We start from the raw sequence: 15,618 nt of genomic DNA, 5'->3' as shown, positions 1-15,618 counted from the left end.
TTGACACTGTCAATATGGGGTTATAGGGTATATATTGGGTTTCTACAATTGTAAACAGAGGTATCCCATTGGATGCTGCACTAGTCTTGGCAATTGCTATTATAAAACAGAGATATCCCAGGTGGTTTCCCTTCTAAAAACAGTGTCTGTAGTCTTACCTCTAACTCGTACACCTCCGTGCCTTGTACTAATGCACAGGTATCTCCTCCATCCTCATTGGTTACTCTTGATCTCAGCCGTGTTATTTCAGCAGCGAGGCGATTGTTCAGTTCCTGTAAAATTAGCACTAGTGGTATTACAAAACACATATGACACGGAGCAGCAAATGAATATGCCCTGTCATAGTCACAGTGACATCTTGGTTGCAGTGTTTTAAAACATACAGTTATTTAGACAACTGGTTATCTAGAAGGGCATACAGAGACGGATATCATATACCTCAAGCTTCTGATACAATAACATGTGACATATGTTGCGACAGCAGCTGTAAACATCACAACTCTCAACCATACTGGACTATATGGCACCCAATTGTACCAGTACTTGCATTAGCTTGTACTTGCACTGAACTGCTCCATACCTTGCCACAGTCAACTACAGTACTACTCCTAAATATAAATACTTCCTGTATCTTGTATTTGATTTTACTCTTATAGGTGACTGTACTCACGTTTTTTGTAATCATTCTCATCCATTTATCATACTTTCTACATGCTCTCACTGGACTTTACTCATAGAAGCAAATATTTACTATAGTTTTAACTGTTCTAAATCAAACTCGCTCTTACTTATAATTTACTGTATTCTTTATTTTGCTCTTACTTGAATTTGATCTTCTTGTACTTTCATAACTGCTCTTATCTGTATTATGATATTCTGTAATGTGGTATTTTATAATGTGATCCCTTGTACTGTGATATTTTGTAACAATTGTAAGTTGCCCTGGATAACGGCGTCTGCTAAGAAATAAATAATAATAATAATAATAATAATAATAATAATAATAATAATAATAATAATGTGTAGCCGTACATGCAACCGATTCCACCATATGCCTGATGCCATGGACATGCGTCCCAGCTTGGCTAAAACAATACTCCACATTTAATATGTTGTAGCTAACAAAATAAACTCATCAAATCTTACCTGTCGTGCACTTTCATTAACTGCATGTCTTAAATGTGCAGTTTTGAAAGAAAACGTGTATTTATTATTCAAAAAATGACATCAGGAACTAAACTATTAGGTTAAAGTAAGTTCTCAGTTTGCTCGTCTTGCTTGCCAGGTATCTGTTACTGCTTCACTTCCTAGGTCATTTCAACCCAGCAGTGTTTACTGGGGTCAAAGCATCTTACTGGCTCCAAACATGGCAATCATTAGGGGGAGCAGCTTGTTGGTTACTGACAGGAAAGAAGCCCCGAAAGGGTGCGGCAAATTTCACTCTCCAGGCAAAATGACCCAGGAAGTGTAAGATAGTGTAAAAGCATTATTCTAGTGCATTATTAGATATGTTTTAAAATTAAACATGCGTTTCTTTCAAACCTGCACATTTGAGACCTATATAATGAATGGATGTGCATGGTGGTGATAATGCATTAAACTGTTTTGCAAGCTACAAGCACTTTAAGGTAACAAGAAACCAAATAAATATCTTCCTGTTTAGAGAGTGGCGTTAGTAGAAGACTGGGAGATCTGGTAATAGCTAGGATTTAAGCGCAGCCCATACCTGATTGTGTGCATTGAGATCTTGGTTTTCTCGCTGACACTGTCTCAAGGCTTGCCTCTCTGCTTCCAAGGCCTGGGCAAGGTGTGCGTTCTCCAGACACTTCTGAGAGTACTGCTCTGACAGCACCTCAATCTCCCGCTGGAAAGATGCCAGCTCCTCCCTGTCAAACAATCACACACACCAGCCTTTAAAACAGACACGTGGGCATATTTTCCATTTACTTTTTCAAAAATATTTTCCCCCACTGCCAGAATGATTCATTTTCCAGGGGGTTTTATGAGGCTACAGTATATCACACTCAAACATAACATTATTACTGGTGTGCATGCACAAATGAGTTTCAGCAAATGAATGATAAACATTTTCAGTTGGAAAGTGCTCTTCAATAATAGCACTTTGTTTGTCCCATGTACATTTTTCAACAGTTCATTTCTTCCTGCAATGTTTTTAACTTAAATGACTGGCATCAGCGATCCAGATTAGCAACCTACCTAAAATAACATTAGATTGTCCTTATTTAGTGCTAATCAGGGTATGTGCAACCATCCAAAAAAGTTGAAATCACTGTCATTGTACTGTGCACATTTATTATTAAACCTAAAGTACAGCTCTTCTATAATTACAGCTCCTGTCCTTACATGCACCAAAAAGAATCTGCACTGGCTTCCTGTTTCCCAGGCAATGAGACACCTACTTAATCACTAGTGTTCTGATTTATCCTAATGTTCCTGGTTGTGTTCCATGCCTTGCAGATCTCCTCCGTACCCCTATCTATCGCTGATCAAGCCAAATACTCTGCTTCTTTAGTTGATTCGTCCTTCTACATTTCGCAGATATTTTCCTTTTTTTGTTGTTCTTTTCTTGCTGTAATTGCTTGATCACCTACAACACTTGGCTTCTGAAGTTACTGGAAAGTTATGTCACCACACACAATAACAAATACATCATTGCACACTATGTAACTATGCTTTTCTATAAGAGTGATCAAAGCAGGAAAAACAGATTTGATAAAGCTGATAATACCGGGAGATCTTTGCTGGGACTTGGTCAGACTGTGGGAAACTGGATTGATACATTGTTTAGTGCAATACAGTCCAGTACAGGTTAACTTCACCAGCTTTACGTAGCAAACAGACAGCTGTTAGCATTCACTAATAAATTCAAAGGAAATTTTATGTATAAAAAAATGACAATAAAACTTATTGGTTATAAACTGGTCTAAATGCTTATGTAGTTTTGCAATGTACACTAAATTATAACACTTAGCTTCAATGCATTTTACTAAAGTACAGTACTGTATCACTAAACAAAGTAACTTTTGAGAGTGTGTAGTCTCTTTTCAGTTACTTTCATAATTCAGTTATCCAATTTGTTTTTCATAATTTTGTAAGTTGTATCTTTTGCATTGTTAATCTGTCATACTGAACAAGAGTGATTAATGGTGTGACGCTCGAAAATTGTTTAAGCATGTTTGAAAATACCAGCTTCTGGGAAAAGGCATGTCTTCAGAAAAGAATCAAATTTGTAGCTCACTAGCTGTCAACTTGTATAGTAAAGGCATTGTCATTATTACAGACTTGCATTGTGGGGTTATAGCATTCTGGGTTAGACAGTTTGTTGTGGCTCATGATGACTTTTGATTGTGTTACAAGAAAATCAGAATATGTTACATTTTAAACGCTGAACATCTTTAATCCTATAGGTTTAGGGAATTTGAGGTTCTTTTGAGGGCAGCATGTGTAATTTCACAATAAATGTGTCATTGAAGGAAGAAGCTGACGGGACAGAGTACTGGGGAGTCTTGTTATATAAACATCAGAAAATCAAGATAAACAAATGGAATTAAAGAGGCCCTGTACACAATACTCTTGAGACCCAAACTACCAAAGTTCATGGGAAGAGGGGAAGAGAGAGAGAGAGAGAGAGACACAGAGAGACAGAGAGAGAGCCTGCATTGAAAGCAACTCACTCATGCTGACTGCGGATTTCTTCAATGTCTGCGTTTTCTGTGCCGTTGTTTGCTTTGCGTGCTCTATCCAGCTCCTTCTCCAGCTCCTCTCGGTGTGCATTTTTCATTGCTTCGATAGCTGAAATGAAAAACGGCTGCATGAAAAGCAGAACCTTCTGTTGTTCTAGACCACCTGCAGTATGTTCCTCTTTCTGACTGTACTTTAAACAGCTACATTACCTTTTAATTTCATTAAAGAAAAACTTCAATCACATCAGTCTTTACCTTTTCATTATTCGCACTAACTATGCCTTAAGATTGCTTATAATGTGCTTTTTGGTAAAACATGTTTTAAGAAGATTTATGTTTTTTTTTTTAACTTGTGTTTTATCCTTTGCCATATGGGAAAGTTTATCCCAAGTAGAAAGTACACAGAGCCAACGTCATTTTGTAGCTCTCACATTTTCTATAGCCTTTGTAAACAACAAAACTGTTGAACATCTTTTGCAGCCTTTTCCATGCTGTGCTTCCCACTAAAGGAACACATCTGACACGGGTGAGTTCTAGAAATTTGAGTCCTTGTAAAAAAACACTTCAGAATGTTTTGTTTTAATAGAAAATGACCCTTCCTAAGCACAATTTAAAAAAAAAAAAAAAACATTTGCAGGGAAAAAGAAAAAAAAAATCCATTTATTTTCAATTTCCCAGAAGTCAGACAGGTTGGCTTGCCATTGAGTACCAATCACTGCTTTTCCTATGACTGACGTGCTTTCAATGTCGGTTTAGATCTTTATACAGTCTCTCGAAGTTGACGTGAAGCACTGAAGTATCTGCAAGGAGCGTTTGATCATTTTTCTTCACCAACAGCTACAAATAAATTACCATAAAATAAAATATCTAATTTATCTTTACCATAGCGTTTGTGTTTTTCATACAGGAAAATCTAACACTAACAAAATAATGGCAATATATTTAAGGTACGATTCACTGGAATTATATTGTTAGCACCACGTAAGAGGGGCTTTTAACAGTATGGCAAGTTTCAGAAATGATCAATAAACCACGTGCTCTTTGATTCCAAGCAGCTAATGTTACAGAACTAGCAATAAACAACTTAAAGAGTTAGTAGCTGGGTTACATGTTTCAATAACGTACCTGTACATTTATTCTTTTCATTGTTAACATCCTGACACCTTTTTACACTTATAACTTTCTGTTTCAAATCTATTTTTAAAATGTCCGCTTTAGTGCACTAATAGTGTAAGGATTATTGCCCACATTGTCAAACAGGTAACACAGCAATAACGATCCTTGATATAGTACGGGACAGAAAAGCCAGAGCTTTTGTTATGTTTATTTATTTTTTAAATCATTCTTCCTGCAGTGATTTAGAGGACAGATCTCAAACCCCAGTGCACTAGAGAGGATTTTGAAAAGAGCTTTGAAACAGACTTTAAAGTTATTTATGTTAAATTAGGTTGTCAGGATGTTAACAATGGAAAGAAAAATGACAGGTACATTATTTAAACAGTTGTAGCAACACGTGGGGACGTGGAACGCAATTTTTGTCAGAACCCAGCTACTTACTATAAGTGCAGATAGGAGCTCTTCAATAGTGTTGAATGTTTTGTGTACATTTTAGAAATCCGTTTGGTAAATACTAATTGAATATGCTCTCAATGTCTAGGTTATCAACGACCTTGTTTATATGCACAGTCTATCAGTTCAATGAACCGATTCCCAAATCCTTTATACATTGTGCATGTAAACCAGTTTTGAGCTGGAATCAGGTTGGGGTTTGAACCAGTTTCCGTCGAACCCGGGTGAGTTTGCATAGAAGTGCAGTCATTGCTGATAACTGTTTCTTGAACCAGAAGCAACTGATTAAACCAAAAACCCTCTGTTTTCATTTTCTATTTAACAAAGGTTATTCCTCAAGTCCCCACCAGAAATAGTGGCAGCCGTCTCCTCATTCAACAGCCTCTCTTTCTCCTCGTGCAGTCTCTCCAGCTCACGATGATGCTTCCTCTGCAGTTCCTCGACAACTTTCTGATGAGATTCCTCCATAGCAGCAAACCCACGCTCACACGTCGCCTAAAGTGATGATAAACACAATGCATCCGTTTATGTCTGCTTGTGTTGCTTTGAGTTTTCAAGATCAATGGGTATGAAGCACTACTGTATCTCTACATATTAAAATGTAAAACACATTTTCTAAGGGATAACTCTCCATCGTTTAATGTATCATACTGCAACCTTTACTGACAAAGCTACTACTGTTTATTCCCAAGAAAAAATATGTGTTTGTTTTTGTTTTTAAATCAAAGACATTTACTTTCACGTGTATTTAATGGCAATGAGGAACCGAGGCCTAATTTGTGACAATTATTTGTACATCTAGCAGTTATAAAATATCCAATTGAATCCACATTTCTTCTCTCAAACTGGCAAATTATACTATATAGTCAAAATGTGTGTTTTAAACTAAAGTTGAACTAAAAATACACCACACTTGTACTTTAAATTTCTTTTTTTTTTTTTTTTTTTTACAACAATGGCTAAAATTTTTATATTGCATGAACGAAACTGAGGAAGTAAAAGTCCATTTTAAATGTCAGATATGATGCTGTCAAACTAGCATGGCACTGTTGGGAGGCTCTTTTGTGATTAAACAAAAAAAACTAAAACTAAAACTAAAAACAACTTCCAATATCCTAAAATTCCAGACCATCAAAACCTCTTTGCCATTTGTGCTGAAAACATAACCTAAGGGAGCTATAGCCTACAGGCTTTAGAAATTTTACCGATATTAATAAGTTAACGATAGTACCAGTTTAGTTTCTACTGGATATTGTTTTTGTTAATCAAGTTTGGAGTGCAGTTATGTGTTAACGACATAAAAGCACTACTAAGGAAGGGAAAAGGTACATTTATTTTAGTACAGGTACAGCTACAAAAGATGTACAGTAGACCCCAGTAACATCACAGTTAGAATGACCATGATTTGTTCAGTATCCATTTTACCTGCATGTAGATTGTTGTTGGAATTCTGTTTACCAAATATACAACACAGCAATCTAGTTCTATCAAAGTGATGTTAATTCATTAGGGTTCGACTGTATATGCTTTCAAAATGTCAACAAGCCAAGGGAAAACAGGTTAACAAAAGGCTACAAAGCAAACTTAACTCTTCCTGTGGAACCCATTTCAGTTATAATGACAGAGTCTACAAATTGTCAGTAACATACAGTATTATGATAAAAAAGTATACTACAAAATACATAGCATGATTTATTCTTTATATGTATTTTTAGGTATAAAGAATATGTTGTTGCTGTTTTAAAATCAGATTTAAGGCTCAACACCCAGAACACTCCTAATGTATTACGATTATTGTTGCAGTGTAATAAACTGACGACTGTAATAAAAAAAAAATCCATATCTTTTACTATAAAGGTCTCAAGTGTGTAGCTTTGAAAGAAACACGTGTTATAGCACACTTGCATTTTCATTAAAAAATACCTGATACTACACGAGATTAAAGACAGTTCTCAGTTTGCTTGCCTTAATTTCAGGTAGTCTGTTACTGTTTCACTTTCTAGGTCATTTTGTAGTGTCTTTTGGGTCAAAGCATGTTACTGGCTGAAAGTATGTCAGTCAAAAGGGGAATCAGCTGGTTGGTTAGTGACAGGAAAGAAGGTTTTGAAGGGTTAAGGACAATTTCACTCTCCAGATGAAATGACCAAGGAAATGCAAGACTAACTGAAAGTATGGCTTGCAAACAGATTTATTTAGTATTGCACTTGGTACAATTTTTTAAATGAAAATACATTTGACCTTTGAGACCTTTATAGGGAATTGAGGTTCCCAACAGGTAAGATTCAGGGACTTTTTTTTAAAACTACAACCACTGCAATATTAATCTTGCTATTCATCCATCTATTTCCCCAAATAGATGTTTACGTGCTGCAGACATCAAAGAAAGGAAGGAAAAAAGCTTCTTCATAGACTAGAGAAGAAATGGGCTCCTCAGTACACATTGAACACATCAGGAGACTACAAAACACATGCATAAAATGGGTTAACACCATGCAACACTACGGGGACGTTGGTTACGAAATTCAGGGGGATCACATGAAGTAACAAGGCAACATGTAGAAAGGAGAAATAATAACATGGCCACCTTCAGGTTTTCCAGGTCTTTTTCATATTTCTGCTGAATAGACGATAAATCTCCTTCACGTTCATGTTGCTTCATTGTGTCTCTCATGGTACTAATCTGAGATTCTAGCTCCTGAATCCTTTCTTTGAGCCATGAAGTGGAATGTGTCTCGTTATCTTTAGCGGTAGTTCCTTCTTCTCCCATGAGCACATCTCTCTCAGGAAGTCCTAACTTGGCCTGCTCAACCATTTCATTTTGTAGCTTCTCGATTTCCCTTGTGTGTCTGGCTTCCAGGTTCTTCCTTTCTGCTGCGTATTCTTCCTGCTGTCTTATCATTTCCACCTTGTGCTTCTTCGTCAGGTTTTCCATACAGACGGTAAGGGAGTCAATTTCCTTAACGTTCTCCTCCGATTTTATTTTCAGGATTTCTTCTATCTTCACTATCTCTTTCCTCAGTTTTTCAGCCTCAAGTTCGTAGGCGTCCTTGACTTCTCTGAGTTCCTTCTTATGCTTGGCCGCCATGTCCTGAATTTCTATTGCCTTATCCAGAGAATCAATTGGCTCTCCTTCAATGTGAATGTGCATCATCGTTACATTCTCCTCACCTTTTGAGCTTACCAGACCTGCTATCTCGTCTTTCACGGTTTCTAACACTGCCTTGTATTCTTTGTTTTGCATTTTTAAATCAGCACACTGTTTACGATCAGTTTCAGTTGTTTTCCGCTTAGACTGGTCCTCTTTTAACTTTGTAAGCTCTTTTTTATGCTGAATGTCTAACCTGCAGATGATGTACAACAGTTGGGCCTGCATTACTGCGTCCTGCAAAATGGATAGCCATGGTCCATTTAAGTCTTTTCTGCTGTTTGAGACCAAGTCCAAACTATCAAAAAGCTTTAAAGACAAAGACATCAACTCGTTGTTTGTAGAAGCCTGTATGCTAGATGCAACTGAATTTAGCAGGCAAACTTTCTTCTGCAGATTCTGAACAAGTTCTGTCTTAACTTGGTGATCTGTTTCATGATCGAGCAAATTGTACAAAGAAGAAACAACCTCCTCATTTTTACCTTCTGTGCTCATTTCACTTTGAACATCCTCAATGACTTCAAACTTTAACATCCCCTGAGCCTCTGTTTGATCCTTCACAATTTCTTCAATAGCTCCATCAGGATTTTTAACAAGCTCTAGCTGAGGCTGATGTGCATTAGACAGACGGAAAAGCCTGTGGGCTAAAAATAACATTTTATTTTTCACTAACGCACTATCTGATGCTTTACTCAAGTAACTGTTCAGCTCATTCTCTTTTAACTCTGAAGAGCTGGTATCAGAAAAGTTTGACATATTCACCCAGAACTCCCCTTCCAGTAATATCTTCTTGAGAAGTGACATTTCAGGGCTCTCTTCTTTAGAAGAATCTACTGTGGACCCAATACCCTTAACAGTACTCGTAAATGCATACAGTGGCTTTTCTATTTTAAAATCTGCCTTCCCTAAAACCTCTGCTACTTTACCAAGTGCTGCCGACTCAAGTTTAATCTTTTCAACCAGCTGTTTGACCCTCTCTTCATCTGAAAGTTCTTGCTTTATTTCAGAACCATGTCCTCCCTCCTCTACACTTGCTCCCCCAGTCGTTTTTATTTTATTTTGGGCCTCCAACAGCTTTTGACCATAGAATGTTTCACATTCGTTGTTTTTTAACATTAGTTCTCTGTATTGGCAATGAAGTTCCTTGTAAGACTGCTCTGTGGCTTTAAGCTGCTTCTCCTGTTCTGACAGCTTTTCCTCAGCAACGCCCAACTGCAGACAAAGCTGTTTTTTCTCTTCCAGAAGCAGCTGAGTTTCGTCTTCTGCAGACATCTGGAACCCCAGACCTTGCAGAGTTGCTTCCCTCAGCTGTAGCTTCCTTTCAGTCTCTTTCAAGCTGCTGCCCAGCACCTCTAACCTAATTACAGCTTCTTGCAACTTTTGAGATTTCTTATTCAGTTCTTTCTCATAAACCTCTTTGTCTGCCCCTGTTTCTGCCAGCCTAGCTTTTGTCTTGTTGAGCTCTTCAAGAACCTGCAGATGCTGCTGCCCGCCTTGGCCATTCAACAACTCTAACTTGAGTCTTTCTATTTCCCTATCTGCTTCTGTAAGCTGGTTCATTATTTCCTGGTAGCGCTGATGCAGGACTTCGTTCTCGTTGGTTAACATTTCAATATCTTGGGCTTGCCTCTTTACTGTCACCTTGCTCAATTCCACATGCTCTTCCATCTGTCTCAGAGCCGCGCAGCTCTTTAAAGAATCTAACTTTTGGTTCTGCTCCCTACCCAGCATCCCCTCCAGATGAGCTTCATATTCTTTAACCCTTTCCTCTGCTTTCATTAGGTGGTGATTTAGAGACTCGTGCTGCTGCTTTAAGATGTCATAGAGCTTCTGACAGCACGTTCCAGTAATCTTTGGCTTTTTAGCATCTTCTGAATGCACCAGGGCTGTACTGTGTAATAATCTCACAAGGTGCTTTAGAGACACAGGATTTCCCATTAGAAGACCCTCAATTTCCTTCAGCATGTCTGTGCTGTCCTGCAGCACTATGTTCAGTGCACTGGTGTTCCCTGGTAGCTCCTCGACCCTGTCCTTGCTTGTTTCCTCCAGCAAGGGCTTCTGATCTTCAGTTGGGGATAGTTCTTTCCCAGGTGTCTCCGAAAGGGTGAGGCCCAGCTGAGCTTGCAGGCTGCGCTTTTTGATTTCTTGCTGCTGTAGGAGCTCTTTAGTTTCTTGGTACTTCTTTGTAATGCTCTGGGCTTGAGAACTGAGCAGTTCCTGCCTCTGCTTCTGGGTCTCGAGTTCTGCCTCATGACCCAAAGTGGACTCCAGCTTAGAAAAGGGGGGCCAGACAGTGGTTAACATTCAGCACGAGTAAAAAGTTTATTAAATCGTAGCTTCATTTTTGCTTTTGGAAAAATTACATAACTATTCAAACTTTTATTTTGTAAAATTCTCGCCAATAAAATAAAAAAAAAAGTAGAACTTTGTTGAAAATAAAGGGTCACGCTTTATTTTAAGGGCTGCCTATTAGCTATTAACAGCCAGCTAATAAACATGTTAATATACATGATTTATTTTTCTGTTGTTATAATTAACAGAGCCAGGCTCGTCTGCATTCGTGGTTATAGAGCTTTTAACCTCATCTCACCGACAGGGAACAGAATCCGTAACAGCACAACTCTGCCTGTTACATTAGTTTATACAGATCTTAATGTATAACCCTTAGCTCAAAATAAACAACGTTTGCTCACAGTTAATAAACTAAAAAAGCGTCCGTTAAAATAACGCATGACCAAATAAAGTTTTCCACTTCTCTGCTGGATGGAAGTCAAAATTGAAAGTATTGGAAAACAAAAAAGATTGAATGGACTGCAGTTAGTAAATCACAACAGAACATGCATATAAACAGGTTAGAGTTTTTTTATGGAGTAAGTAATGCAAAATTAGTATTCAGTAATTGTGATTGGAAGCATACTACTGTCAATATAGATTACTGGGGCTTACTATTTAGAATACAGAACTAACTACAACAGTAAGAAAAATCAGCATGTTGAGCTGAATAATATTCAATGGGGCTTTTTTTAGATCAACATTTCCCAGGGTAGAAGTAAATTATATCTCTGCGCATTTCCACACAAATGTAACATTTTTTTTAAATTTATTTTTTACTTAAAACAAATAATCAGTTTTATATTACTTGATTATCACAGGAAGATAATCTTTTCAATTTCTTTGTAGGTAGATAAGTCTTGTAACAACATGTCTGACCATTGTTTTTACTTACAAATATAATTCACTTGCTTTCGGTTGCAATTCTGTACAGAAACATCAGCAATACTAAAAGAAACCTGGAACATATTAACTCTCATAACAAAGTGTATTGTCTTTAATAAAAAATAACCATGAAAGAAACTATGCACAAATATTTATCTATGAACATTATTGCTTTGTGGTTATGTCATATTGAAAAGCATTGCAAAAGCCTTACAAAAGTATTTATAAAAATGTAATTTGCACCAGAAACTTGTATTTGAACATTCTTTAAGGATTCAACGTTAATTTCTAACGAAAGCAACAAAACGCCCCATTTAAATTATATATATATATATATATATATATATATATATATATATATATATATATATATATATATATATATATATATGAAAATTGCAGTTATCTTTATAAAACCATTAATAAAATCAGTATTAAATTTAGCTAAAGGAATTTAAAAACATTTTACTATGGTTTTACTATGAGAAACCCAATTTAGAGATAAAACATTTGCTATAATGCGTATACCTTTGAATCATTCTGACAACCTTTATCAAAACAAAACAACGTCTACAATCCCTAATAAGGAAACCAACAGTTGTATTATCTGACTATTCCAAAGATACAAATACTGCAGCTTTCTGGTATGTGAAATTTATCTTGTAGCGACTAATACACAATGGAAAAACTAGTATACAAGTGTGATTTTCTTCGAAATATACAGAAAACTTGACCACAGCATTTGGTTATGTTTCTTCTGAGTATGAGCAGTTCTACAGTTCATGAAATTAAACTACTGGTAAATACTCATTTAGAAAATGGAAAATAAATGATATTATACGTATGAATGGCTAGTTAATAGTTAATAAAACATGAATAGTTTTATCAGCATGCTGGCATTGACAGAGGAAAAACATGTTACACATTGTACACCACATATTTATAAAACTGCTGTCTTGTACACGTGACAGCAACTCCAACATTGAAAAACAGCTACCAAGCGTTGAGAGCAACCATTAAACTAGAACTTGTTTAAATGTTAATATGTAACATTTAAATAGTATAGGTGCTTGCATACAAATACTTTAGATTTATTTTCTAGTTGCAGACTTTACAAAAGACAGCAAAGAAAATGAACAAGTAGAAGCAAATGGAACGATTCTGCTTCTTGTCTGTCCTCATGCAGCTGTCCATGCAAGCTGGTTTTGGTAAGTTGTCAGTTTATAAATACGACATGCAAAGACGGTTTAAAGGAAGGAAGTCCTGTTTCTGTGTTTGAGTTGCTGTGAGGTTGACTTACCGGTGAGATGTACCCCGAGAGTACTTGCTGCTCATGTTCCAAAGCGGTTCTCAGCAGGGATTCCAGATGCATTTTACGCTGGTTTGAATCTGCTAGCTGCTGATGACAACTTTCCAACTGCTCTTTTAGCTCTTCTACCTAAAAAAGTAACAAAAAAAAAACACACACACACACACACACACACACACAACACAATGGGAGAGGACAATTCTTTATGAAACCTACATAAAAATATCACAGTTAAAGACTAACTACCTTCAGACATTAAATCTGTATCTTACTTAAAACTGCAAATCTTTCAATGGACGCATTTTGCTTCAATGGTTTTCCTTTTCATGCACATTCATAAGCCAAATGCTGGAGCACAATAAAGAGAATGAGTCTCAGCAGTGTTTTGTCTCCCTAACCCGCAGGAGCACCAGAACCAATGCGATGCTCAGGGTGTAATCCCCAGTGAAGATCAGCTACTTCGCACAGGCAGGATGCTAAACTGCGCTCCCCTGACTATGAATACAAATATTTATTTTAATCTGTTGACAAAAAACTAATTACTGCAGGAAGAGGTACAACAATGTGTAACACCGTGTTCTTCTCTAAACCTTACAGCCTGTTCAGTTACACATTTAGCAGTAAAGAGTTTTTGATACACTCACCCCTATCTTTTGACTTTCCAACAGCCGTTCCAGTTCTGCTGTCTCTTTGGATTTAAATGCTGTTGCTAAAAGAACGTGACGTTCTTCTCTAATCGGGGTCTTTTCAACCTGCTGCCAGTGCTGTTCGATTTCCTCTTGTACTTTCTGCTGTCTATCCAGTGAGGATGAGGAGCTACAATTTTCAAAGTCCGTCTTGTTAGCCTCGGGTGCGTTGGATGTCATTTCGTATCTTTTCCTGCGTTCCTCGCGACGCTTCGTCCGGTCAGAGTCCGTGAGGTCACTCTGAAATGCCTCCGCCTCGGAAGCTCGCTGCTGCGCTAAGGCCTGGGCGATCGGCCGGAACCCAGCCCAATCGAAAGTTTTAGATCGCCCTTCTCGCCTCCTCTCGCGGATGCGGCTCTTCTTCTGCCCGGCTTCTCGCTCTACGGATGAGGCTCCAGAAGATGGCGAGTCCTGGGTCACATCTGGTTTCAACAGCGCGTCCAAGTGGGTGGATGAACCATGTTCATCTGGCAGGCTAGCAATGGAAAAAATAAATTTATTAAAAAAAAAAAAAAAAAAAGACTATTTAGCATGCCACACTAGCGGTTTAATAGTTATACTGACACCTGCTCAATTAAGTTTAGTTTTGTTTGCTTTTAATCGGCAATAAGCAACCAATCCCTGGAGATCAGGACCCAACCTGGCCAGCCACCGTCTGAACAATTTTACTAAAAGTTGTTAAATCTAAAAAATAATAAACTAAAAATAATATTAAAATGTTTTATATGTGGGATCCCGAGTGGCGCATCCAGTTAAAGCACTTGCGTAGAGTGCAGGATGTGCCCTATAGTCTGGACGTCGCGAGTTCGAGTCCAGGTTATTCCTTTGCCGACCGAAGACGGGAGCTCTCAGGGGGCGGTGCTCAATTGGCCAAGCGCCGCCCGGGGGGAGGGAGGGTTAGGTCGGCCAGGGTGTTCTCGGCTCACCGCGCACCAGCGACCCCTGTAGTCTGGCCGGGCGCCTGCGGGCTTGCCTGTAAACTGCCCAAGAGCTGCGTTGTCCTCCGACGCTGTAGCTCTTGGGTGGCTGCATGGTGAGTCCGCACTGTGAAAAAAAGCGGTCGGCTGACGGCACATGCTTCGGAGGACAGTGTGTGTTCGTCTTCACCCTCCCGAGTCAGCGCAGGGGTGGTAGCGGTGAGCTGAGCATAATAAAATAATTGGCCATTCAATATTGGGTGAAAATAATAAAAATAATTGGCAACGACTACATTTATTAAAAAAAAAAAAAGTTTTATATGTTTGAAATTTTGTGGCAATATGAAGACACCACTTTTGGAACAATTGTACAGTATGCGAGTGTTATACATTATTCAAAACAGCACAGTCACCTCATTTGATCAACAACATTAAAAAAACATACAGCGTAATCTTTTTTTCAAAAGCAATACTGTTTCTGATCACCTAGCAACATCCGGAGCAGTTGAGGGGCGGACATTCTTCATCACAGCTTGGATCCAATTCCGTCGTATTCCGGCAGTCATGGCGGACAACGTATACACGCCTTCGTTCGTCTGAAAAGAAAGAGGCCTTCTGATGATGCCAAAAATCTACTGTTCTTAGAAAAGAATTGCAACAACCGAAGAGTTTATATTGACGTACAACCCTCACATTTTCTGAGACAGCATCATACAGGATATCTAACCCTTTGCCATTGTCAAATTTTTTAAAATGGGACCCTCTGCAGCAATTTCAATAGTTTTACAGACTAAATTACACTCCAGAGACGATACATTGTTATAGGTTTAATTTTAATAACAGTCATACACAATATAAACAATGGCAGTATTTAGATATACCTCAGAGAGTATTCATTCAATTGGACTGACTTACATGAATTTGAAAGCCATAGTTTCTTTGAACCTGGTATTCAGTGACATTGTAGCATGCAGTTAAATCAATTTCACCATCCAGGTCTGAAGCCTGAAAAAGAAAATGGAAAAATTAACAGGCTGTTAAAGGCAATTACTATTAAACCACAAGCAAATGC

General features: G+C 37.9%; 1 protein-coding gene across 1 annotated transcript in view; it reads right to left on the bottom strand.

Moving 5' to 3' along the window:
- LOC117423315 (protein outspread-like) overlaps positions 1–15,618 on the bottom strand; it is a 70,775-nt gene that overhangs the window by 8,880 nt on the left and 46,277 nt on the right. Inside the window, exons 12-20 of the mRNA XM_034038860.3 lie at positions 15,462–15,551; positions 15,033–15,142; positions 13,588–14,104; positions 12,935–13,072; positions 7,858–10,689; positions 5,621–5,768; positions 3,696–3,813; positions 1,727–1,886; positions 159–272 (exon numbers count right to left, since the gene is read on the bottom strand). Of these exons, the coding sequence (XP_033894751.3) occupies positions 159–272; positions 1,727–1,886; positions 3,696–3,813; positions 5,621–5,768; positions 7,858–10,689; positions 12,935–13,072; positions 13,588–14,104; positions 15,033–15,142; positions 15,462–15,551 (4,227 nt within the window). The remainder of the gene's footprint in view (positions 1–158; positions 273–1,726; positions 1,887–3,695; positions 3,814–5,620; positions 5,769–7,857; positions 10,690–12,934; positions 13,073–13,587; positions 14,105–15,032; positions 15,143–15,461; positions 15,552–15,618) is intronic.

This window comes from Acipenser ruthenus, chromosome 17 (genome assembly GCF_902713425.1).
Source record: "Acipenser ruthenus chromosome 17, fAciRut3.2 maternal haplotype, whole genome shotgun sequence".
In the NCBI taxonomy this organism is placed as follows: Eukaryota; Metazoa; Chordata; class Actinopteri; order Acipenseriformes; family Acipenseridae; genus Acipenser; species Acipenser ruthenus.
Note: the sequence above shows the minus strand (reverse complement) of the source record. Positions and strands in the feature narration are given on the sequence as shown.